The 26880-nt window shown below is 34.7% G+C and overlaps 3 protein-coding genes across 6 annotated transcripts; 2 read left to right on the forward strand and 1 right to left on the reverse strand.

The window, feature by feature from the left end:
* Positions 1-597: 597 nt before the first annotated feature.
* Positions 598-4340, forward strand: SKIP16 (SKP1/ASK-interacting protein 16). Of its 3 annotated transcripts, none has more exons than XM_078293807.1 (6): positions 598-860; positions 1003-1273; positions 2346-3047; positions 3508-3735; positions 3829-3935; positions 4031-4340. In XM_078293807.1, exons 2-6 carry the CDS (start codon positions 1058-1060, stop codon positions 4107-4109), a joined length of 1332 nt encoding a protein of 443 aa, XP_078149933.1. In that variant the 5' UTR covers positions 598-860; positions 1003-1057; the 3' UTR covers positions 4110-4340. The 3 variants fall into 3 exon arrangements, with proteins under 3 accessions (XP_078149933.1, XP_078149939.1, XP_078149928.1); XM_078293802.1 differs by having other exon boundaries at positions 649-860; positions 997-1273; XM_078293813.1 differs by lacking the exons at positions 3829-3935; positions 4031-4340 and having other exon boundaries at positions 633-860; positions 997-1273; positions 3492-3631.
* Positions 4341-6824: 2484 nt separating this feature from the next.
* Positions 6825-10312, forward strand: LOC144545232 (Basic-leucine zipper (bZIP) transcription factor family protein). 2 transcript variants are annotated; one of them, XM_078293830.1, is made up of 4 exons: positions 6825-7728; positions 8017-8149; positions 8604-8688; positions 9660-10312. In XM_078293830.1, the coding sequence occupies exons 1-4, from the start codon at positions 7157-7159 to the stop codon at positions 10007-10009; spliced, it is 1140 nt and encodes a 379-aa protein (XP_078149956.1). In that variant the 5' UTR covers positions 6825-7156; the 3' UTR covers positions 10010-10312. The 2 variants fall into 2 exon arrangements, with proteins under 2 accessions (XP_078149956.1, XP_078149948.1); XM_078293822.1 differs by having other exon boundaries at positions 6832-7728; positions 8601-8688.
* A 1212-nt stretch (positions 10313-11524) lies between these two features.
* On the reverse strand, positions 11525-16001 carry LOC144545184 (ER membrane protein complex subunit-like protein). The gene is made up of 9 exons (XM_078293778.1): positions 15580-16001; positions 14714-14776; positions 14499-14594; positions 14294-14341; positions 14067-14138; positions 13485-13543; positions 12885-12975; positions 12215-12375; positions 11525-11800 (listed from the first exon to the last, which is right to left on the reverse strand). Exons 1-8 carry the CDS (start codon positions 15877-15879, stop codon positions 12247-12249), a joined length of 858 nt encoding a protein of 285 aa, XP_078149904.1. The 5' UTR covers positions 15880-16001; the 3' UTR covers positions 11525-11800; positions 12215-12246.
* Between the last annotated feature and the right edge of the window lie 10879 nt (positions 16002-26880).

The following is a 26880-nucleotide window of genomic DNA, read 5'->3' on the forward strand; positions in this document are numbered from 1 at the left end:
ACTTCAATAGAATAGAATTAGAATTGAAATTTTCTGGAAAGAACATTTTCATCGACAAGAATTCATTTGGTGAAACAGAAAAAAGACAGCTATTTCTTATAATTTACCATCTATGCCATTTATTGTGATTTTGTCGCTTTAGCAAAAATATAAATTAAAGAAAAGTTATAGAAGAAAAGACTGGATGAGCTTCTCTCTATCTCGCAGTCTTCTACTAGAAGTTTCTTCTCCTTTCACCAAAACAAAGGAAAATAGCCCAGTCGATTGTTGGAGTTTCACATTTTTACGTACGATAGCAAGGCACTAGAGAATAAAAATATAAACGGAGAAAAAGAGGAGTTTTCGGTCCTATCACTTCTTTCCATACGATTTTTGTCAAATCTCATCGTTTTGAAGAGAATTTTCTAGCGCGATTTGACCTCCCTCAAACCCCACTGAAATCATTTCTCGTGACTCTCAGGTTCCGATCAATCGTACGACACGAATTCCATTTCCAATTCTTATTTCTTCGTTTTTTTACGCGTTCCGATCAGAGAAAGACATTAAGGCAGGCTAAGGACTTTTAATCCGTGCTGCCGAACAGGTACGCGCGAGTCATGCCGCTTCCCTGATAGGTTGATTAGATTTCACAATAAGTCCATGATAAAGGGAACGCCCCGATGTTACAATCGGTTCTTAAAAATCTGATCGTTGTGTCTGGATCAGACGGTTTGAGATACAGGACATAGCTGTCGCGTGATTGATTCCCTCCGGATGATCCCTTCGTACCAGCGTCTCCCTTTCCGAACAAAATTTCATTTTCCTCCTCTCGCACCACAGTGAAACCCTAGATAAGAGTGACAGGTTTCGCTTCACACCAGGTAATTCATCACTCCATTGCAATCACCGGACTTGTAGCTACAATCACAAAAGATAACCAATATGAACAACTGAGTTATCTCTATCTTTGATATGAAAAGAGGAAGAAACTGAGATCATATTTTTATTATTATCTAGTCCCAGGAATACAGAACAGTTCTCGGATATTTCATCTCTTTGCTTTGGGGAAAGGTATTCAATGTCGACCAATGGGGGACTGGATGGACTGGAAGGGTTGGTACTGGAGATGATTGTAAACAGAATTGGTCCGAAGAGTGCAGCTGCTCTTGCCTGCGCCAGTACAAGGCTGCGATCTGCCGCATCGGATGACACCGTGTGGAGCCGCTTCTGTGCCGATCACTTCGATCTGTCAGAGCCCGTTGACCCTGATGGGAACCATCTCGCATCCTTCAAGGTTCTTTTTTCTCTCCATTTTATTTTGTATTTAGCTTCTTATAATTTGTAAATTACATGCACGACTCTAATTGCTAAAATTGCCACAAACACTTCTTATTGAGTACCTCACATACCCAAAAGTTATTCCTCACTTGATGACCAAATCCAGGGCTGGATTTTGAAAAACTATGACATCCTAATATCCTACAATGCAAAAAATGGCAAAGAGGTGAGGTGTCTGGTGGAATTTGGTAGAGAGGGGAGACATGTTATTAGGTAAACAATAGCCCAAACCCCAGTTCAGTATCTAATACATATTTTAGTCCATGGGCATCTCAATTTTGTCAATGAAGTTGTATAAAATAGAGCCTAATAAGTGATCCGAACCTAACTCTAGAAAATCATGATGTGTGTTTCAATATCACACTTTTATAGTAGCAATGCCTAAGATCACTGATTAAGGTCATAGCTTTCACAACATCCAACAAAAAGAGTAGGATTTTTAAAGCAATCATATCTTTACAAGGGAGGCAAATATTGTCTCAATTCCAATGTTTTAGCATAGCTTTTACAATATTCAATTTGTAGTAAGCAACACAACAGGTGTTGTTGAATTGCAAGAGTCATACGGTGAAAATATAGATATAGTAACTACTAACAACAGTAGTGCAACGAAGAACATTTTAGAAATATTCTAGAATGCATGTTACGACAAACATTGTTAACTCAAAAATGACTACATCTTATGATTAACCATAATATTAATCAACTAAAATATGAAAACCTGCATTCCGTTCTATATGTTCCCTTTTTTATTAGTCCCACATACAATTTTTTGATTTGGAAGAAGTATCATTTACTAGAGCACATAATATCTTGGACAACATTTGTAGTCTAATTTTATGTTATATTAAATTTTAGTAAAAGTTGATATTTTGATTCATTTAAAAATAAAAGTATTTGGCCTAAATTTCTTTTGCCTACCCCTAATGAAAAGTCTGGCTTCGCCCCTGGTTAAGATGTTCAGTGTTCTCTCATGCATGAAGTTGTCTCTATGCCTAAACTCTTATTTTGGTCATTTCTTTCTGCAGGAGGCATATACAGCATGGGCTGAATCTTTCAAAATGTACCCCCTTGAGCTAGTTAAAAGAGCTAGAAGTTTCTGGACTGCAATGCGAAACTGGTTGGCTGCAAACTTCCCAGAAGCACTCAACACTTTAAACAGGGGAGCTTCTGAAAACCAAATCAAAATAACCGAGAGAACCCTAGGTATCAGCTTTCCACTTCCCACAAGGGTTCTGTACCGTTTTTGTAACGGCCAGCTTACTGATTCTGAAACAAAATGGCTTACTAACTACGGAATCATAGGTGGATATGAGCTTTACAACCATTTTGTAAATGTCCACTTGTTACCGCTTAAGCAAGTCGTAATGACAACCAGGCATGTTTCTGGGGATTTGGATTTCATGGCGAAAATGAATGTTGTCACAGTCGCAACTTCTCTCAATTTGCGCAAGTTGTTTTTTCTGGATTGCAACAGAGGCCAGCTTTATGTAGGGACCCAGAACATGGCTACTGATGGAGAATTGATGCCATGTGTCCCCGAGTCATTGGTCAAGCTTGGTGATGGTGCTGATATGCTGCAAGACGGACTCATGGTTTGGTTGGAGGAGCATCTAAGACGGTTGCAAAGTGGAGTGATTGGAACTAGAGTTTTGAGGAAGTACCCCAGTATAAGTTTATTTCCCGAGGCTCCTCCTTTGTGCTCTACAGCTGTGACAAATGGTGTGAAGGTATGCGCCTGCTGTTGATTGATACAATGTTTACTTCAGTGATTTTCTTATACATTGATAAATGACAATCCTTGGTCTGGTGAGGAGGATACAGCAAGGTGTAGGTATTTCCATACTCTTAATAATCAGAATTTATCAGAACCCCTGACTGATACAGAACATTGGAATTTTAACTTGTACTAATCATTTGTGGGTCCAATTTGTTGGTAATCAGTAATTATAATCTAAATCAGATAATTCTGTATTATATTGTGTTGGAATATAACTTTTCCTAGTGTATTTTATAACAATTATTAAAATATATTCATAATTAACAAATTGTGATATTACAAAAATTAGTTTTGCAGTGTGTTTAAAACAATAACAAGTTAAAAGCAATATGTTAATACAATTAGCAGTCCTAATCCAATAGACTTATAATTATTCATTTAATAAAATTAGCAGTCCTAACATTGTGCAGGTAAGGGCATCTGCCGTGTTTATACCAGAATGCTCAAACCCTGGTGCAGAAGGGCCTGACACTGACAGGTATCTGTTTGCATACTCAATACGCATCTCTCTTCTTCCACAAGGTTGCATGCTAGATGGTGCATACTACTCTTCCTGCCAGTTGCGGTCCCGCCATTGGATTATCAGGTCGAAAGAAAACATTGTTGATGATGTAAGAGGCGAAGCTGTCATTGGAAATGTAATCCCTTTTTTCTTGTTCTCATTCTTCTAGTATTCTATTTACTTATCATGGAATTTAGAAAAAAAAAAAAAATTCCCCTTTGCTTTTCAGTATCCACTGCTGCTTCCTGGTATGGATGAATTTGTCTATGAGAGTTGTACAACGATACCAGCAGTTCCAGGATCTATTGAGGGCTCTTTCACCTTTGTTCCTGGCAGGTACTACTTAAGGGCATGTTGCATCCATTAGAAATTTAATGTGTTTGTTCTTTTAGATAAATTATGTGACACAATGAGAGGTTGCTTCACTTCAGGTTGAGCAAGCCTGAAGGAAGGGAGTTTGAAGTTAGAGTGGCTCTCTTCATGCTTGAGGAACCCCGCTATATTTTCTGATGGTCGTCTCGCACTCTATGTAATATAACCAAAATCAATGTGTTGGTTTGTGTTTGGATCTTCGGAGAAATAATATTTATGCAGGTGTGCTTATGACTTTTAAACTTGTGGAAGTATGCTTGCAACTTGTGTCGTTATAACTGGTATTGCTGCTTGGAGACTTGGAGTTGTGTATGACTATGAGAGAAAATGAAGTGAGAAATATTTCCAGTAAATTGCTGTCCTAATTATGTTGAAGACTGAATTGCTTATATGTGAAAGAGAAAGACGGACACTAGTAAGTGTTTAATGCCGTTAGACGTTAGTTACTTTTGTTGATTCGATGAGAAAATAATGAACACAGAAATTCTATAGCGTCAAGTCTGAAAACTATTTTAAAAATATATAACTGCAAATGGTATGCCATAAAAAAAAGAAGAGAAAAGTACAAGGTCCATGGTAGAATGAGATTTGAGTAGTCTGTTTTAATTTGACACGAATCTCAAAATGAATTTCTTATATTTTAATATATTCCGAATTAGGCCTTGAATCTGATTACAATTCGATTGTCGCTGCTGTCAACACCAAGGAGACCCTGACGTTTGCTGAGCTGCAAGCGATGAGGATAATTTTGAACCAATGAACATACTCATGGTCATGGTTCTGCTTTTCAAATTGGACCACTGCATTTTCTGAACGTGATTAACAATCACGTCAGTATTTTTTCAAGTTAATTAATAGGTGCAGTAATTAATTTATCACTAATCATACTATATAGTTTATAACGTTCAGAGGACGTTATCAACTATCACATTTTTTTTATATCTCGAAAAAAATTCAGATTTGTTATCCATTATTAATATTTATTTAATTATTAATAAAATTTCAGATTATTGAGTGCATCAAACTAAAATAAATCCAACAACATAACTTACTCCAAACTCTTTGCACGTTGGTCACGCAAAAGTTGAGATATCTCATAGTAGAGTGGAAAAAACGTGATTTGCTGTGACTTTGGTCTCATGTCGTAGCGTGATCAAAACGTCGAGGGATGGTCACGCCACTCGAATGGTCACAGCACGTGAGTCATGTCGTGACTACTCGCGTGCTGTGTTCAAACGTAACTAATTATGTTTAACTATTTTTTTCATAATTTAAGTTAGTTTATTCAAAATTCACCATTTGATTAAGACCTAACGGTCATAATTATACGTTACCCGCGTGATTACGTGTCATGTCGTGATCGAATCTTTCGCGTGATATGCAGCGCCAAATTTTCTACAAGCTAATCACGGCACGCAAATGATAAAAGCATGGAACACGCAAGTCACGGTATAAAATAATAACATGTACCGTGCCGTTCCGTACGGAACCGACTCGGCCGTGCCATTTTTCCCGCTCTATAGGCACTCGAAAAAAAATCGCTTCCATCGTTGCACGAGAAACATTTTTTTTTTTTTTATCTCAAAAATAACGGATGGTGGATTCAATGCGACGGGAAGTTGCGAAGATCATTTCTGCGTATCATTACAATAACGCATGGGAACAGCCGAACAGACAACGCGGTATTAAGCATGAACGCGAACCCCAATGTTACTGGGATGGAAAAAAAAAATGCTACTGGGATTGTCTGTTATAAGGTTTCGGATTTATTCTATGGTGCAAGTCAGTGTTTTGTGAAGCGTTTTATTCGCGAATAAAATGTTTTTTAGAAGTTATCGAATCGAACAACGAATAAAACAGTTGACCGAACTTTTACCGTTTTATTCGCGAATAATACATTTTTTATGAATTAATCGTGTTTTATTCGAAAAACTCATTGCTCGGTGTAATTGTATGCTTTGTAGTCCGTGCTTTTGAGGGTGATACTGGGATCAGCATCCGCTGCTTTTCTCAAAGGAAAAGCAGAAACCTGCTATTTCTTTTATTCTCTATCTCTCACTTCAAAGAGGAGGAGAGAGAAAAAGAGGAGAGAGAGATGGAGGAGAAAGATAGAGTGGAGCATAGAATAGCAGGGATTTGAAGAGCAGCTGATCCTATTCTGTGATACTGAGGCACCACGTGGGTGAGACTGAGACAATGTTTTTGAATTTTGAATAAAATGTGGACCCCACCACGTGGTACAGGAGAGAGTATACTTTTATTTCAAAGCCCAAACCTTCTTAAATCAAATATTTTATTCCTACAACGAAGTTTGAATGTCAAAGGATTATGTATAATTCTTAATTTTTGGATATTTTCTTAAACTATTTTTTTCCTCCAAATTTTATTAAAAAAATTTAAAGTACTTACACATTTTTTCTGATTTTTTTTTTTTGCTTCCTTGTAAAACCGAATCATTCCCGAATTATACCCGAATTATACTAATTTGGTGTTTACAAAAACGAATTATTTCCAAATTATTTCCGAATTATACCCGAATTATACCCAAACCATTAAGTTGTCACTATGGTTCCGATGAGACGACGAGTATGGACTAGGACTAATATTTTAATTGCCAGAGTGCAAAGTGCAAACCCATCGTTGACCTGCAACAGATATTATCAGAAGGTTCGACACAGAGGATTGAGTTTTAAAAAGAAAAACATATCGTTGAATTATGAGAAGAGGAGAGCCTAAAACTGTACTTGTTAGAAGCGGTCAATTATTCAGCCCACGCAAGCCTAAACTGTCAGGACCTCCCCCGTTATTCTCTTTCTAATATTTCTTTTTCTTTATTTATTTTCCTTTTATGATCTCTTTCCTCTTTTTCTTTTACCTTATCCCGCATCCCCTTTTTCAAGAAAGTCTGCTTTGTTTTTTCACTGTTTCCTTTTCTCTCTCCTATAAATTCCTCTACGCCTGTCTCTTTCCTTCTAAGCTTCCTCTCCAAATCAACTGAATAAATCCTGCTCAGATCTTCCGATCTCAGTTAGGGTTTTTCCGATAGGGTTTTCAGGAAACGCAGCTCCCCTGAATCGAGCTAAATCTCTGCTGAAATTAGCTCTTTTCACTCAAGTTTCCTAGTGATATTCATTTCTCTGGTGCTCAACACCCCTCAAAGTTGCTTAGTTACCCTATTCGATCCAATGGAGAAAGACAAGCCTCCAGTGAATGCAGTAGCTGGAGGCTTCCCGCCTACTGTTCGCCGGCATACCCCCGGTTTCAGCTCGCCGGCAGCCAATTTCCAGCAGGCAAAAAATGAGGCTGCCTCCTCTTCCTCAGGAGGACATGACATCAGCCATGACATCAGCAGGATGCCTGAGCGTCCGCCGCCTCGCAGTGGGGCCCACAGACGGGCCCATTCAGAGATCCTCAGCCTGCCTGATGACATCACGTTTGACAGTGACCTCGGCCTGATGGGCGTGGAAGGGCCCTCATTCTCAGACGAAACAGAGGAAGACCTGTTCTCCATGTTTATGGACATGGATAAGATGGAGTCCAATCAGGTGGATAGGAACGAGGGATTGGATCTGGCTGGCAGTGGTGACAGACCGAGGGCCAGGCACCACCACAGCCAGTCCATGGACGGTTCGTCTTCTTCTTTGATCAAAGCCGAGATGCTCGTTTCAGAGGAGCAGAGCTCGCTTGAGGCCAAGAAGGCCATGTCAGCTGCTAAGCTTGCTGAGCTGGCGCTTGTTGATCCCAAGAGGGCCAAGAGGTAGTCAAACTACCGATCTTATGTCGGTTTAAGAGAGATTTTGAATATCCAATTGCACATTCTGGTTTTAGTGAGCTCTCGAGTTGGTGATTTAAGCCTCAATCACTTGAAATTGTGCTTCTTGAGTTTCCTTTGACCAATTTAGCTCATTTGGCCTCAATAAGTGAATGGGGCAAAAATAAGTGAAGGAAAATTATAACAAAGTACTGAAAAAGGTGCTTCTCATGGAACATACATGAGAAATTTTAGTGTTTCTGGCTAAAAAGGGGGATTTTTTTAATGTGACAGAATATGGGCAAATAGGCAGTCTGCAGCAAGGTCAAAGGAGAGGAAGATGCGGTACATCGCTGAATTGGAGAGGAAAGTACAAACCCTTCAGACCGAGGCTACTACTCTCTCAGCACAACTGACCATGCTTCAGGTTCCTTTTTTCTGCCCTAATTCATCCTTTTATCTATTCTTGAGAATCAAGTACCAGATTGACTGATTTAATGTAAATTAACGCTAATTCAGTTGTATTGAGGCTTCATCTTGCATGAGATTAGAATCTTGGCAAAGTTGGCTCTAAGATTACAATTAGTTCTTAGGAGCAGCCGAGGCCCATTTAACTTAATTAACTCCCATTTTGTAAAATTGGATTATCTAATACTGAAATTTTCAACTAAAATCCAAACAAAGACAAGGGACAACCAAAAATATAAGTCGGGAAGATGTGGTCAAATGTAATCCCTGTACTAAATTTTGTGTGAAATGTTTCAAAAAATCAGGTTAAATGTGCTCTGTCAAAAGGCAAAACGTTATTTTTTTGTGATTCTGTTCAACTCTTTTCCTTTGTCAAGTAATTGATGCATGGTTGCTTGTAATGTTAAAAGCAGAGGGACACTACAGGGTTGACATCTGAAAATAGCGAACTGAAGCTGCGCCTGACGTCCATGGAACAGCAAGTCTGCCTCCAGGATGGTACAGTTTTTGAACTGCTGCCTTTTTTTTCTTCTTTTCTTCCGTCTCTATTCCTTCCCTGCTTAATGTTTGTTATGCCCCCTCTCTCTCTCTCTCTCTCTCTCTCTCTCTCTCTGTCTCTCCACCTTTACTTGTGCATGTTTTTCTATGTATTTGTCTAATGTAAGTGTCTGTGTGCATGCGTTTTTTTTTTTTGGATTAGAGGGGAAGGAAGTTGATATTAACACAGCCCCCCTTAATTTCATTTCTTACCCAATTACAGTTTGTTTAGTGTATGGTTTGTACTCTCAAGTTCTTTCCATGGACTTTTACAGTTCATTGATTTTCTAGTCTTTAAACCAATTTAGGATGATTTGGGTAAAAGGTATTGTTAACTAAACAAAATATACCAGTTCTGAGTACAATTATGTATTCTCAGGAGTTCCAGTTCTAATTTTTTTTTGTAAGAATAATGAGTTATTTTGAGTATGACAACTTATTAGATGAGGTGGTTCATAATCAACCAAACAAAATAAAATTCTACTCTCACCAGAAGTTTCACGAATCAGACTGTTGAGAGTTTGACAACTTAAAAGTTGAGGCGGTTCATGCGCAGCCAAGCAAGAACATTTTACCCTTGTTCAAGGATTTTGATTCACTACTATGAACTGTTACTGAACATAGACTTGTTGGTATGGTACCAGTACTAAGAAACTTAGGAAGCCCAAATCCACTATTACCTTAGTTTTTCACTTCAAACCCCCAAATAAGAAAAATATAAAAAAAATAATATTTGATAAATCACAGAAACACCAGAAACAGTGATAGTTTACATATATTTAAGATTGAGCCCATAGTTGTAATGATTGAGCAATGCCGAATCAGCTTTCCATTGTGTTTCGCAATTTTTGCATTGTCCGTACTTGCCGAGAATATTATTGTTATGGTTGTATTGACAAAATTATAACCTTTTTGTACTATTGTTGTTTTAGCATTAAATGATACATTGAGGGATGAGATTCAGCGCCTCAAAATTGCCACCGGACAGGCAGTGTCAAATGGGGGAAAGATGAATTTTGGGCCATCATCCTTTGTGTCAAGCCCACAGAACAGCTATCGCCAGAATCAAATGCAATCACTTTTGGCAGCTCACCAGCTACAGCAACTCCAAATCCATTCACACAATCAGCAGATGTACTCACAACTGCACCAGAATCAAGTCCAATTACCACAAGATAGATCGCCTCTTGATATGAAGATGAAAGGTGTGATTGGATCTCAGTCTCAGGCTCACAAGGAAAGCAATTCAGATGGCAACTTCCATCAAGATGGAACTCTTTAAAGCAAGAATAACCTAATTTTCTTTGTTTTATTTTATAGAGTTATGTTTTATATGTAGCTAATAAGTTATTTCTGAAATTTGCATTTTGAACCTGTCTTGTAGCTAGGTAGTAGCATTTTATGTTCTAGATGTTAACTTAGAACCTCTGTTGTTAGAAATTCCTGCTTGCATCCTTTCGGCTTTGATCTGTTATTAGTTTTATACTTGCTAAAATTTCATGGTAGGAACCTAGATAGTTATGTATGCCTGGGGTTTATATTATTGGATTTAAGTTTTTCAATGTCTACTTTATCATGATGCAAATGTTTCTTATTTTTTTTCTGCATTGTTGTTGATATGAGGATGGTTTTCACAAAATACTTCCGTAACTAAATTCGAGAGAATTTAATGTTGCTGTAGACTGTAAAGGATGTTTTCAGCTGCAATCAGCATATTTCTAAGACCTAGTCTAGATAACTTAAAAAGCAGCCTATATAAGAATGTAAATTCGTATTAATTCAAAATCTAAATCTTATAGCCATGTTTATTCTTCTCTTTCGTTAAAAATTTACATGTTAACTTTAAATTCGTAATTTTTTAAAGGAAAAACCCAAAGCCTAATTCGCACTACAGTGTCGTAATAGGATGTTAAGATCTACAAACAAAATAATATAACATTGAAAAAAAAAATGCACAACCAAATATGAAAAAGATAACACCGAAAAGAAAATTGGTACAAGTACAACAAGAATCTTTTGTCCTACCTTTTGTTTGTCTTGTCTAGAATGACAGTAATCAGGACAATCAATTAAGAGTTTCTTGAATATATTTTTTGAGCTGTCACTAGAACGACTTCTCGAAATCAGCGATGAGAGACAAGAAGTAGAAGACAATGTTTCAAACCTGCCAAGTTTTCTTCGAACAAGCCCGTAGGTATGTTTTTGCTATCTCGCCATTTGATACCGTGGTTGGGTTTGTTAATGTTGTCATCACTGTATGTCTAAGCCCTCACTATTCTTCTCCATTGAGTTGGCTCTACCAGCTAGGTCAAGAGCCTCATCTATTTCGCTTGACAAGGCGGCCCTGTGCACCTATAACAGGTTAAGGTTTGTATGGGAGGAAAGTCATTTGTTGGTTGTCTCTAACAATGCCTGGCAGTTGGCCCTGCCACAAGGCAGCACCTGTCCAACATTTTTTTGAAACTGTCCCCTCCTGTAGAAAACCTAAGAACACAAGGTGATGTAAAGACGAAAAGAGGTTTTACTCTTTAATGAAGTCATAAAATCTTTAAATTCGAAGGTAAATATTTTGTACACCCAACAAATAAGCTAACTATAAGCGTTCTGCCCTTTCAGAAAATATTAATATCAGAACAACTAGAGCACGAACAGCTGATAAGTCTTTAGGTTCTATTGTATGTTATTACTGTTTTATATATCTGTCCGGAGTCTACCCAAGATATCAGACGAAAATTTAATAATAAACAACAGACAATAGCAAGATGCTACAAAATGAAAAAGCCAAAAGCCAATAGCCAAAATTAATTGATCTCCTTATCGACCAGCATGTAACTGCAGTTTGTATCCATGGTAATAAATCCAAAATTACACTAATATTACTCCCATAAAAATGTGATTCTAATATTTGCAAAACTAATCAAATAAATAGCATCCCTATTAAGAAGCAGAATATAGCTAGGGGACTCTAACTTAATTGTACGACAAACAAAATACATAACAAAAGAACTTTTTCAGGATTTGTCTTCTTGACGAGAAACTGCCAGCCACGCCCAGTCCTCATTTAAAGATCAACCTGAAATGAATCCAATTAAAGATCTCTAAGCATAATATATATGATGCAACATCCATTTTCCTTTCTTTCAAATAGCATGAGGCCTATGCTGATCATTCATGACATAGCTGATAGCACCTAGCACTAGGAACAGGCAGAACAGATAACAAATAGATTTCAATGCCCTTTTTGTACTCAGGCAGGTGGTCATATGCAACCACTGAAATTGTGTTTTGCACCATCTTCATATTGGTTGATCTCAATTTAACTTGTATTATTTTGTTGCTTATTTTTGTCCCTTGTGGGTCAAATACCTGCACTGTCGGTCTGGCATTGCTGAAGGGCTCAAGTTTTGAATTTGCTACCCAAATTCCAGCTTATCAGCAAAGTTTTACATTTTCATTTAACCCAAAGAAGCAGAACATTGGAAATTACCTGAGTAAAGGGAAGGTCTAGGAGAAAATGGATCATCTCCTCCTGACAGCAGGGGCCCGCTGTGCTGGCTGACCACCTTGATTCTGGTCCTCCCCTGCTGCATTCGTTGCTTGTGCCATTGCATTCATAACCACAAAACCCAATGGTACTATATACATCCACTGCATTTTTCAAGAAAAGAATGAATATATTACAAAATAAAAATAAAAAAAAGTTAAACGAGGATGATAATCACAGTATAACACAACATTTTAACCAATATGAAAATCCCAGATATCCTGCAAAGACCAAATACAACTCGTTTGCCTGAACAATGTACCAACTCTGAATATTCATTATCAGCATGGTCTCGGTTCTTATGGTTTTTTTTCAAGTCCATTTTGCCAGATGTTGATATAGCCCAATTAGATGATATAACAGATTTACTCATCAGAAACAATGGTCTGAACTTTCAGGTACAGCCCAAAAAAAAACAGTTAAACCAAAGGTGCACCAAAATTAGCTCAAGATTCAAGCCAATCCAACCAAATCAGAACCAACTTGTAACCTAGGAGAGACTTATCCAAAACCAACAGATATCAATCAAAATACTATTGCACCACCTTAAAATAAAAAATAGATTTTCGACATGAAACCTTTACTATGACCAAAACAATTCAAAGCTACTCACATATTTAGCCCAGAAGGACTTTTCAGGTGGCTTAACGCCTTCCTCAAGAGAACTTTCTGAAGCAATTAGCTGCTCTACAAATGTAGGGGTTCTGCACATTAAGACCAGCATTAAATATGAATTTTCCATGATTCTAGATTCTTATTACAACCCACACCCAATGTACCATGGTTCCAAAAAGAGCACAATATTTTTGTATTCATGGCCAAAACACAACATTTTTGGATTAGTTCAGTTAACAAGCAGCTGCTAAGTAGCAGTTAAATTATGCAAACAACCAATTGCCTCTAACAGACAAGGATACTCTTTGTAAGTCTTAACTAGTTTGACAGAAACCACAGGCATACAAACCTAACTGTTTGCAAATTTTAAGTTGAATTTTGGCTGCTTCAACCAAAGAAATAGGAGAGCTATTAAAGAATAAAAGTAAACTATGAAACTCCGTAGCTACATGCCTTTTCTGTTACATTAGTACAATGGATAAAAACTATTTGCAAAATCTCAAAATAAATTGAGTGCTAATTGCAACTTTGCAATAAGGTTAAGGATGGGGAGGAATTTGCAAAGACAGTTTTTTATAACAGTTAAGTTGCGTCAAACCTTGGTGCTTGCTCACTGTTCTTCAGAACTGTATATGAACTGAAACTCCATTTTGTTGGCTGAAATTGAAGGATAACAAATGAGGCATCGTAACTTAACTCTTATAATTTATAATTAAGAAAAAGAAAAAACATAGTTGCTAATCCTATCTTCGGTGAAACTTATTTTCCCACAAATTATATTTAGTCAAACTTTATATCTGATCTCTAAACAAGTGATCTCTTCTTCTTCAGAACTGTATATGAACTGAAACTCCATTTTGTTGGCTGAAATTGCAGGATAACAAATGAGGCATCGTAACTTAACTCTTATTATTTATTATTAAGAAAAAGAAAAAACATGGTTGCTAATCCTATCTTCGGTGAAACTTATTTTCCCACAAATTATATTTAGTCAAACTTTATATCTGATCTCTAAACAAGTGATCTCTTCTTCTTCATTGTTCAAGTGACCTTGTATATCACTGTTGTGAGTTTGTAATAGTCACAAAACAGATTACATTCAACCTTAATTCCACAAGCAGAGACCTTACAGTTTGAAACTATATCAAATTCTTATCAGAAATTTCAGATATTAACTCACAAATTTCAAAGGCCTCGGATATTGGCAACCACCAGCAGATCCATAGTTCACAGTCAAAACATTCACACCATCCTGTGGCAAAAAGGAGACATAAAGTTGTCCTAAGAGATGTATTTTGTTTCTTTGAGAGAGAGTCAAAATGACCTGAATGCGTTAATGCTGTACCCATCCATAGTTTTTCTAAGGCACTTAACCAGAAAAACAGAAATCATAATAGAGGAACTTACAGTGTGAATTACGAAATGCTCGTCCAAGCTCTCCCTTGGAAGGCATCTCTGCAAAGAGAAATCAAATTATTTATAAATGCAACTTATAGTAACATCATAAGCCGCAAGGATCATAATTTAGCAAAAGAAAATGTAGGGGATTAGAAGAAAAGTGACAGAACCTGATAATCAATAAAATAAACAAACTTAGAAGGGAAGAACTTACAGCTCTGACAGATGAAACTACATAATCCTTTCCAGATGGATTCAGGACATTTGAAGGGATTCTTATGGTATAAAAATCATCTTCCTCCAGAAGCCTCTAGAACCACCAAGTATCAGACCAAAAGGAAAAGACAAGGAAAGAAAAATCATCTTAAGTCTCTCTCTCACACACAATATAAGAATTGAAAAATAAGCACATTACAGTATAGTGATTACTTCAAAAAGTCCCTTCTCTGCATCTGAGATTGCATCCCTTGTAAAGCGAAGCTTGGTCAATGTCTGGTTAACATATCATTCAGAAAAGCATAGAACAGAAAATTTTTAAGATCAAGAGGGGGAAAAAAAAAAAATACAATTATACAGCCATTCTCATAAATTACTTCCTGCCCAAGCTACGGAGATAACAAGTTAATGTCATCTGTAATGTCTCAGGGATCAAGGTGAAAACCAAAGGTCTCCAAGGGAACAACAATGCAAAGGTACAAGATTGTTTCTGTGTGGTGCATTTCCGCGCTGGCTCACCCACCACTCACAGCGCACCATGTATAAACACTGTTCTGCCAAGAGCAAAATCAAGTGTAAACCACGCACAACTTTCTGTCAAAGTGTAAAGCACGTGCAAAATACATCCATAAGTGTGCATGATGCACACTTATGAATAAAAAAATGCGGGACAACCTGGCGCACTGACACACTTTATTGGTGGGCAAGCCTAGGACATTCTGTTAGCATCACTCAGAAAGAAAATAGCTAATGTCCTAGGGACATATGCAAAATTTGAAATGGTAGTGTTAAATTAGAAATCCAGACTGCTACTTGTTTTCCTTTTAATTTCAATTAATGAAGGTAGAAGAAGTGAAATAATCCATGTTTCCATTTAGTTCAGTACGATTGAGTACTGCATTCAATTGCAACATTGGAGATAAGTAACTACAAGTTCAGTTAACAAGAGGCTTAGCTGAACCAATTTGCACTATTTGGTGGTAACTGAGACAGAATTTGCAGCAAAAGAGTTAATCGGGACATGACAAGAAATTCTTGTAACAGAGGTACTATAACATATAAGAAGAAAAAGAGAGTACCTGGCCTCCATGGGTCCAAGACTTGAGGCGTGCAGTAAAGGTTCCGGCCACAGAGAAGTCGGAATCGCCTAGAGCATGTTCGAGAGTAAATTGCACGGATTTGGAATCGGAGGCAGATGAGAGATCGAGATCGGGCCTGCGGCGGACCGGAGGGCTGACGTAAGCAGGATCGGGCGAGGATCGGATTCCCTCGAACTCGTCATCGTCGTGGTGGAGGAACTCGTCGGATTGGAAGGATAGAGCGGAGGAAAAGAGGAGCAGCAGAGAAAGTAAAGAGAGGAGAGAACTAGATGGATTCATGCTTAGTGTGAGAGGAAGGGAGGTGGCGTTGTGGCAGCGGTAATGAGGAAGCGGAGAATTTGGCCAGGGACGGACCAGATTTGAGGAAGACGAGCGCAAACGACTTTTTTTGGTTGCACCACGTTCACCGCACGTGACGTACCCTTTGTTTACCTCTTTTTTTATCTCAATATATATTGGACAAATATAATTGTGATTATGGTGGGATTACCGTTATTTTTTTCCCTTCTCAAATCCATTTATATCAAGTTGAAGACAACGTTTTATCTAAAACCTTTTTTTAACAAACTAGAGATCCAATATACTTTTTGTTACAAGCTACGCTAAATTTCTCTGTTTAGGCAACAAATTTTAAACGCTAGATATGTTTTATATATATGATAAAAGAGGAGGGTTCAAATGCCTCCATGTTTTTGTGCCTCCATCATACATCCATCTCTCTCTATCATTTTCAAAGTTCAAACAGTCGATCCGAACCGCTCAACCTAACCTCCATACTAAAATATGTTTGGAGACCAAATTTTATATTTTTAGGAATTCTTTTACTATTTTCTTAGATAGGTATAAAATCAGTAAATCTGAACCATCTAAAAATAATATTTTTTTACCTATCTAAAAAAATAGTAAAAAAATTCCTAAAAATATAAAATTTGGTCTCCAAACATATTTTAGTATGGAGGTTAGGTTGAACGGCTCGGATCGACTGTTTGAACTTTGAAAATGATGGAGAGAGATGGAGGCATGATGGAGGCACAAAAACATGGAGGCATTTGAACCCTCCTCATGATAAAAACATGCTTCTAAATAGCGTGCTATAATATTTTTGGACTATAAAAGTTATAACGAACTATAGCGGCATAATATGAATATAGTGTTTGTCTTTTATACCGTTTCGTTATGACACGATAAACACTATTTAAATATTTGTAAACTCAAGTTTGATTTTGTTTAAGTTAATAGGACCAAGTTGGCTCAAATGAAAGTCCATGTATTAAGTTGATTCTTTTGAAAAAAACTGAAAAATTAAGTTGATTCTTTAATTTAGTGACCAAGGGAATGTCTTATGTATAAAAGATCGCAGATTTAAAATTTAAATAAAATATTTCTTGTGAACATTAACTATTTTTTTTCAACTAATAAATATTAACTAGTTAGATACTTTACTACAAACTTCTACATAAAAAAAACACCCCTGAGGGCCAAAACATAATTCTTTCCATTAAAATAAAATCAAAATATTATAATTTTTGGGAGCCCATATTGCATGATACGCATATAAAGTCCAATCAAATTGAAAGTTCAAAAATAAGTCCTTAAAATATAATCTCAACACCAAATTTTTTTACATTAATTCCTTTGCACTTCACTCTAGGATTCTTTTGGCACGCCAAATTAATATGAAGTTGAGCGTAATTAGAACATTATCACAATGCAGGTCAAAATCCCTTCTTCTTTTTTCTGTTGAGAAAACGTTGGCTAATTCTTGAATTTTGCTAATTATAGAACTAACATAATATTGTAATTAGAGACTAAATTTAAAAATTCTATATTTTGTTATTATATTTTTGTTGCACTATTTAGTTATGTTATTTCTAGAGGTGCTATCGGCTCAGATCGGGTCCGTACCCTAAAAGTTTTCGGGTCCGAATTTCGATCCATATACTTATTTGTTTCAAATCGAGTCGGATCCGGATCCGGATACCTATCTACCCGTAGATCGGGTCCGGTTCGGATACAAGGCGGTTTCGGATCCGGAGCAGGTATATGTCACAAAAAAATTAGAATGATGAAGAGAAAATAACTTTTGAAAATAAAAATATTGAAGAAGAGATATAATTTTTAGAAAGTAAAATATTGGAGATGATGATTTCCTTTTCTATGATTCAAAAAATCTATGAATGAAATACTAATAATTTGTAGAAATGACATATCAATGATAGTAATAAATTTTCATTATTATGCATAGGATATTAAGACAAATATTGAAGGATGTATTCATAGTAATAAATTTTATTTAAAAAATTAATGCGGCTGTTATGGAAGGAATAAATTTGACATCCATCTATGTGTATAAACATAGTGAATATGTGACTGCATTATATTTTTTCACATTAAAAAAAGTATTGAGCTCACCACGGCTTGTGCAAAAATTAATATGCAAAGTTGTATTTTTATATATTAATAGTTATTAATATATATTTTATCGGATAATAATATGGGTATCGGATCTAGTTCGATTATGGGTCGGATAATTAAATGAAACCAATATCCTACCCATTACAGTACCAGTTCCGGTTCGGATCCGGGTCAGATATTAAATTATTAATTTTGTAACTGTAATCATAATTTAACCGGTTATATTTTTTAAACCATACCCTATCTAAATTAATCGGATCCGGGTCGGATCTAGTTCGGTTCCGGATTGGATCCGGATAATCGGGTAAAAGTAGCACCTCTAGTTATTTCTATTATTACTAATGTTGTGATTATTGATAGCATCATTTTATTATTTTTGTGATTGTTATTTAATATTTGTGTATTATTTTATTTTTTAAAAGAGTTCGGACATCTTTTTCTTTTAAAAATGTTTCTTGTAAATATTGAACATGGTTCTTTCCTGGATAGGCGAGGCCCATTCCATCTGTGGTAGAGTCCAGTAGGGCTGTCAAAAAAGCTCGCGGCTCGCTCGCTAACAGCTCGCTCCGTAGTGGACCGAGCTGTTAACGAGCCAGCTCGGCTCAGGCTCGGGCCAAAATAAACGAGCTGAGCCAGGGGCCAGCTTGGCTCGTTAATCTACAGTGGATTTAGGGTTTAGTCCCGTATAATTTTAAGTCCAGTCCCATTTTCAAAGGCGCAATTATGCAAAATTAATGTATTTTTGATTTGGAAAGAAATGATATGGGCTTTAGTTGCTTGAAGATGTGCCTGCTGGACAATTTCTTAAATTTTTTGAATGGGATTTCTTATTATTATTTTTTTTTTAATTTGTATAATAGCAGCCCAGCGAGCCAGCTCGGGCTGGATTGTCACAAGCTGAGCCAGAGGTTTTGGCTCGGGTGACCTAAGTCCAGCTCGCTCGGTCCAAGCTCGGGCCAAAATAAACGAGCTGAGCTAAGGCCCAGCTCAGCTCGAGTCAGCTCGTTTACAACCCTAGAGTCCAGTACTTTTGCATTATTACTTTAATACATTTCAATATAAAAAATAATTTGATCTGTTCAAACATTTGGATATTTCACTACGGTTACGTTTGGATCGTGCAAGGATTAGTATAAAAATTGCGATTTTTTAGTTAGTGATTTGAGCATAGTGCTAACCCAATGATTTTAAAATAACATTAATTTTGGACCATTCGGGTTATTAAAAATGTCGTTTGTGTTGGCTTGTGCCGTAATCTACTTATCTGTTTGACTAGATTTGCAAAACATATATAAATTACATTTTACAGTTTTCCTTCTTGAGATTGTGCAGGTTCATGACAACCGAAGATTCAATAATTACACATCAAAGATGAATTAATAAATTGCTATACAACAGTTATGAAGCACAAGACATTGGACAACAGAAGCATCATCTCAAGATTATGATATTTAATCTGTAAAATTGGTAAAAGCTTGAGAATAAACTAAGTAAGGTCTACCATTGCAACAGTCTAAGAACCGTTGCAACGGAATAAATAAATCCTTAGCCAAGTCTATGACGGTTTTAATCGATCAAAACCGTCACCTAATGGTCGGCATTCCAGAGATTTTCGTTGAGAGAACCGTTGTAACTAGGGATGCTAACGAGTCGAGTTAGCTCGAGTTATGCATAACTCGAATTCAACTCGGAAGATAGTGAGTTGAATTGACTCGAGTTGAGAATATTGAGCCGAGCTGGCTCGCTGACTCAAATTCAACTCGTGAATAACTTGAGTTGGCTCGTGACTCGTGAGTCAACTCGTTTAAGGTGTTGCGTTTGATTAATGATTTTCTCCGTAACTTTCGGCCCATTTCATTTTCCCGACTAGATGTGACTGACCCAAGTTGAACCAACTCATTTTATTTGATCATATCATTGTAGATTGTTTGTTAATTTACTATTTACTCTCATATTATTAGGTAACAACAATCATCAGTTCAAGTGTTTAACATTACTTGTAACGGTCCATGACCGTTATACACTAAATCTATCGTTATATACACAAATCCACTGTTATGGTTCTCTCAGTCCAAATGTGTACAAATTGACCTACCGTTGTAACAGTCCATGAACCGTTGCAACGGTCGGGGCAACTTACCTCATTTTTATCAGCTCTATATATATAGAAGCAATATCAAGGTTTGGACAAGAACTTTAGCCGCCCCCAATTTTAATATTTTGAATTCTCAAATCTAGAGAAAGCCGTTGTTGCTTGTGCACTTAAACTTCAATACTCACAATCAATCTTAAGCTTATTCAATAAATACAACAACTCTTAGAGTGATCCTGCGATATCAAATCATTTATCCTTTGAGCCTTAGTTGCTCACTTTGTTATCCTTGAGCCTTAGTTGCACACTTTCTTATCTTTAAGCCTTTAGTGCTCGTGAGCCGATTATGTGCTTGGGCCGTGTGACTTTCCAAAAGATTGTAATGACTCACCGGTTCCACCTTGTACTCCTTTCTCATTGGGTAAAGAAATGAGCGTCACCTCGAAGGTTATGGGCCCCGGAAACGTTGGCGTTAGTGCCGAACTCCGTAAACAACTCTTGTGTTAATTAAGTGTCTCTAAACTCTACTCTTTATTTTATTGTTTATTAATTTAGTTTAGAACCAAGTTATTCTAGTTTTCGCCAATAATAACTCCAAGACACACTAGGGACTTATAACTTAGATTAAAAGTTTAAAAAGACATTATTCACCCCTTCTCTAAGTGTCTTTGGGACCAACAGTTTGGATTGTAATTTGAAATAACGATGAAAAGAATGAATAAAATAATGATTAAACTAATCTAATATTTAAACTAATACATATAATATTATACTACATTTAAAATTTAAACTAATATTATATTACATTTAAACTAATATTTTTAATACTAATATAATATTTTATTTAATACTAATCTAACATTTAAAGTAATATCATATTACATTTAATATTTAAATTAATATTATATTATATTAATATTTAAACTAAAATTATTTTATATTTAATTTAATACTGATATAGTATTTAAAGTAATATCATATTACATTTAATATTTAAATTAATATTATATTATATTAATATGTAAACTAAAATTATTTTATATTTAATTTAATACTGATATAGTATTTAAAGTAATATTATATTACATTTAATATTTAAAATAATATAATATTATATTTTATAATATATTATTTAATTCAGATATTATATTTATTTAATACTAATTTGATATTTAAACTAATATTATATTACATTAAATATTTAAATTAATATTATATTATATTTAATTTAATATTAATCTAATATGATATTATAGTTATTTAATACTAATCTAATATTTAAAATAATATTATATTATATTTAATATTTAAATGACGACAATATGATATTTAATCTAACATTTTATTTAATATTAATCTTAATACTAATCTTCATTTTAAATTAATATTATATTATATTTAATATTTAAATTAATATTTTATTTTATACTAATCAAATATTTTATTAATATCACTAACAACACTAGTTCTATTCTTGCTAATCCACTATTTCTATGGGTTAGTAGAATATAGTTATTCTTGAGCGAACCCAATTTGCTAATTTATATTTGGATCACCAAGATTTAAGAATGGTGGAGCTAACTCGAGATTAGCTCTATTCTTGAGTGATCCAAAGGCACCCTACATTTTTTTTGTTAAAAAATTACTAGTGCCCACAAATTTAGAACTACACCTCAATACTTTTAGTAACGTATTTAGAGCCAATTGCAAGTTGTACATCTCATTACCGATTTTTTTTTTATACTTGTGGTCTTTAAATGTCTCAGATCTATAAAAATTACTTGCTCCTATAAGTAAACAACCCAATTCACCTTCTATTTGAAGTTTAGACAAAAAGGCAAATACATCTTTTGTGGGCAACATTCAACCTAGAAATCCTGCAAATCTCAGCATATGTAGTACAATAGCATAGAAACTCACTAGAGCAAAGACGCAACAATCAACCAGCACATTAAAAAAGATGTAAGGTAAATGCAGCGAGTCAATTAATGGATTCAGATTTCTAGCCTCCTGACAGGATCGCTAACCTAAACTCTGATTTTCCTGTCACATGACTCGAAACTGCAGCTTATATATTTGATAACATGCTTGGAACTTCCAAGCGGAAAAAAAAAAATTACCAAGTGAACCTTTGAGGCTCGGACTATCTATCTAGCAAAAACAAAATAATTTATTAATGAGTTGAGATTCAGAATCCGAACTATAATTTTAACTCATGATCTTCACGAGCTAATTCAGAGCAGGACCGAGCTGGCTCATTAGCTTGTTGAACTCTATTGGACCTCAATCATACAAATGCAAAAAAAAAATAATAATAAAGCCCATCAAACAATGCATATTTTGCATCAGATATTCATTTTCATAACTTAAGCAGTACTTTTAATTCAAGTGAAACTAAGCAAGTCAAATGCTATCAATTAAATTTTGCAACTAAATTTATACATACCAAAATAACATATCCTCAAATTCATACAAACATAGGAGGTTGGCTACTCTACTTCCATAAGCATATGAGAGCATATGATTATAAGTCATTTTTGGATTTTTAATATCCAAATGGTTGATCTGAAGCGCTCAACATGTTCTCCATATTAATATGTGTTTGGAGACCAAATTTTACATTTTTTTGGAATTTTTTTTACTATTTTTTCAGAATTTTTCAAAACAATCATAAAAAATATTAAAAACCATGTTTTGAAAAATTCTGAAAAAATAGTAAAAAATTCCAAAAAATATAAAATTTGGTCTCCTAGCACATATTAATATGTAGAACATGTTGAGTGCTTCAGATCGACCATTTGGACATTGAAAACACAAAAATAATATGCCCTCATATGCTTATGGAAATAGAGTAGCCAACCTCTAAACGTAGTTCATAAAATAAATTGATGCATATCAACTTCACTCAAATTCATACTTGGACTGAGTCGGCTCGTTAGCTCGCTCACGAGATAGACCCAACTCAAACTCATTAATTCTGAACCGAACTAGTGGCGAACTGGCTCGTTAACAATTCGGTCCACTTAACAAATAAGCTATTAGTAAGCAAGTCAAATACGAATCATAATCGATCCACGAGCTACTAGCTTTTTTATCACCCTTATCTCCCACCAGTGAGATGCCCAAAAGAAAACAATCGAATATTATATTGCATTTACAGATTTAAAAATAAAATTATCCTACCATTTTGATATTTTCAAAATGCCCCTAAAATATTGGATTGGAGAGATTGGAGAGATGGAGGCTATTTTGGTATTGAACCTAATTCATCGATGATAGTGTTGTTGTAAGTAATTTTTCATATTATTTAACTAATTTGTAAAACATATAAATATTAAATTTTATAGTTTTTTGTTTGAGATATATGCAAATTTAGTTGTTATGTCTGAAAGTCAAAGCAAGTCAAAGATACATATCATGACAAGTTTACGTGAAAAGTTGTACAAAATAATTGGATACATGATCTACTCGAGCTATAAGAAATGATTTGATATATGATAATCTGATGGATGATTCACATGAGCCACATGGAATGTCGGATATTGATGAGATGCTGAATCATGAAGATTACAGAAGATCATGGAGATCAAGATCATGAATATGAAGATCATATTTTATCATTTTATTTTATTAATTTTAATTTATATCCAAAAGTATGGTAAAGTAGATCTGAGGTTGTGACCGCCTGAGTCTAGTCGTTGTATGGCTGGAAGTCCAATTAAAAATTCAAATTAATTAGGCCAGTCAATACTAAAAACTAGGCACCAACAAAATAGGCTAATCCTTTATTATGTAGATCTTGTGATCTGCATAAAGCCATTGAAAAACCTTTTAAATCACATTATAAATAGTGGGCTCTGTCGTTTGTCTAAATTCACAGAGAACCCCCTCAAAAACTTTACACTTCAAAATCATTTGAGAAGTTTAGCCTAGTCCATTGTTGCTTGTGCCTAAACTTCAATTATTTTATCCAACAACCTCAAGTATAGTTCACCTAAATTGATCATTGTGAGATTAGATTGAAAGTTAGTGATTGTCTCGACTTAGAGCCTTTTATTTAGTCTAGTCCATTGTTGTTTGTGCCTAAACTTCAATTATTCATCCAACAATCTCAAATATACTTCACCTAAATTGATCATTGTGAGATTAGATTAAAAGTTAGTGATTGTTTGGACTTAAAGCCTTTTGTTGCTTGCCTACTCCAAGCTGTTGTGCTTGCTTTTGAGCCGTGTGTGCTCACTTTTCCGCTTTAGTATGTAGTGCTCACCTTTCTGTCTTTGGGTCGTTGGAGTATTGTCTCGCTGGTTTCAACTTGTATTCCTTTCTTCATTGGGTAATAGAAAGACACACCTAATTTTGGTTGCGTTGCTTCGAAGATATAGGTCATTCAATTGGCCAGACTCCATTATCAACTCCTGTGTCACTTTCTTTAACTCTATCTATTTACTTTTTTTACAGTTTATTTATTTAAATTCATAAATTCTTGATTCGATCCGCCAAGAACTTTACGTAGATAGATATACTTCAACACAAAAACACCTTTTGAACTTGTCTATCCGACCAACAATTACAAGTTGGTTTAAATTTATGCCAAAATGGTAACTAACGGTGAGAATATTTTAAAATTAATAAAACAAAATCGAATAGATACATCAAATATTATGCATAAAATTATCATATTTGTGTGTGTTTGTCCCCGTAATTTTTAATGAATTAAGGTTGTTTTTGTGATTATAAAATTATCAAAACATACAAGTAGTGACTATTAGTGTTGGTGTCCTAGATCCAGATCATATGTATGATATGTTTAGTTTATTAGTGAATGGTTTTATCATTTTGTACCTTGAGTATTCGTATTAGTGGATAATTTGAGTTGATGACTTAAATTGTAGAACTTCACAATGAATAAATTTGTTTACTCTTAAATGTCTCTTATCTTGACAATCAGCAAGGTACACTGGTTGACCATATAAAATAAGTGTGGTGATTAGATGATGGTCATGTTCTACAGGTTATACGATAAGGAGTTATCGATCTAATCACACATGTGCATATATGGAGATGTATGGCACTGGACAGACCCAAGAATGAAATATCATATGGATTGTGTTCTATGTCATTGATATTTAATTGTGTCTAGAATTCGTTAGTTGAGATATTTATTTTTTTTACATAAGGGATGTGTATTGTTGATACTGTCCAACGCTCTCTTTAACTATGAGTTATATAGGCAGTTACTGTAGAGCATATAACTTATGCGGAAGAAAGATACGTATCAAGAAACCATTATTCCTTATATGTTAATAAAAGCGATGATATCTCTGGGCCTTTTGATAAAGTTTATATTATGTGCATGCAATATGATTATATGATAATTATATCATAATTAAACTTCAGGAAATCAAGAAAGAATAATTGGTAAGGATGATACATTTCTACCTTACGATTATTTGGATATCATGTGACAAGGAACTGACACAACAATATTTTTAATGTTACAGGGATCGTGATTTTGCATTGTGCTTTTTCATTCACGTCATTTGGGTAATCAATATACCATGGCTAGTTGTATCATTGATTTATGAAATTAAAATATTTAATTCCATTGCCATAATGATGGGATCCCATAGGGTCACACCATATGAAAGATTAAAAGAAAATATATTAATAAATCATATGTAATATGTATATAATATGTGCTATGTTAATTATAAGAAGTTATAATTAATTTGTATAAATTATATGTTATTAATATATGAATAATTTTATGACATGGAGATATTATAAAATAATCCTAGTTATATTTAAAATATGTGTGACATATTTTAAATGACTTTTGACACATGAGAGATGCATATAAATTAACATAGAATATTAATTTATATGTTGGTCTTTTAATGCATGGGATTGTGGACTTAATAAAATACTAGTATTATACCCGTGCGTTGCAACGGAGACATATTATAAGAAACAAATATATCAATGAAAATAATAATTATCTAAAAATTAAAACACATGTTAATAGAAAATTTATATGATTATGTATTTTTAATTAACTTTAATCGTGATCTCTGATAACAATTTGATGATGTGATGATTCTTTATTTTTAAGTACCAATGATATCAAATAATAGCTCGATTCGAATCTAATATCAAATATCATACAACAATTCAATATCAACATATAATATGATATCAAAAAACATAAATAAAAAGTGTTATCGTTTGTATGTATAGGATATATATATACACACACACATATTATAAGAAAAATATATATTTACACACACGTTTCAATTTATATTATTCTTTGTTTCCAATTTAGAATACACACACACACACACACATTGATATATTATATATTGGAAATATATTCTAAATTGTCCACACCAATATGTATAGAAACAAAGAAAGAAAAATAAGAAAATTTAAAAAAAAAATGATTTCCATTGTGATTCGTATAGAAACGAAGAAGTAAGGAAACAATAAATAAGAAAATGGAAGGTGAAGTCTTCTTAATTGAAGAGAAAAAAAATGAAAATAATGAAATAAGGAAACAAATAAATATATAGCTAAATTTCAGAATTTGTTCATTTTAAATTGTAACATATCGTGTGGCAGTACATGTGGTAGGTATGTTTTTAACTAAATTTAGACTTCTACACACAAAAGAGATGCATTTAATCAAAAGAAGACAAATTATGTAATTGGAGAGCTAAAATCAAATCCGAAGTTTCATCTCTCAATCGTAACCGTTGGCGGATCGGACACCC

Source organism: Carex rostrata, chromosome 2 (genome assembly GCF_964058835.1).
Source record: "Carex rostrata chromosome 2, lpCarRost1.2, whole genome shotgun sequence".
Classification (NCBI taxonomy): Eukaryota; Viridiplantae; Streptophyta; class Magnoliopsida; order Poales; family Cyperaceae; genus Carex; species Carex rostrata.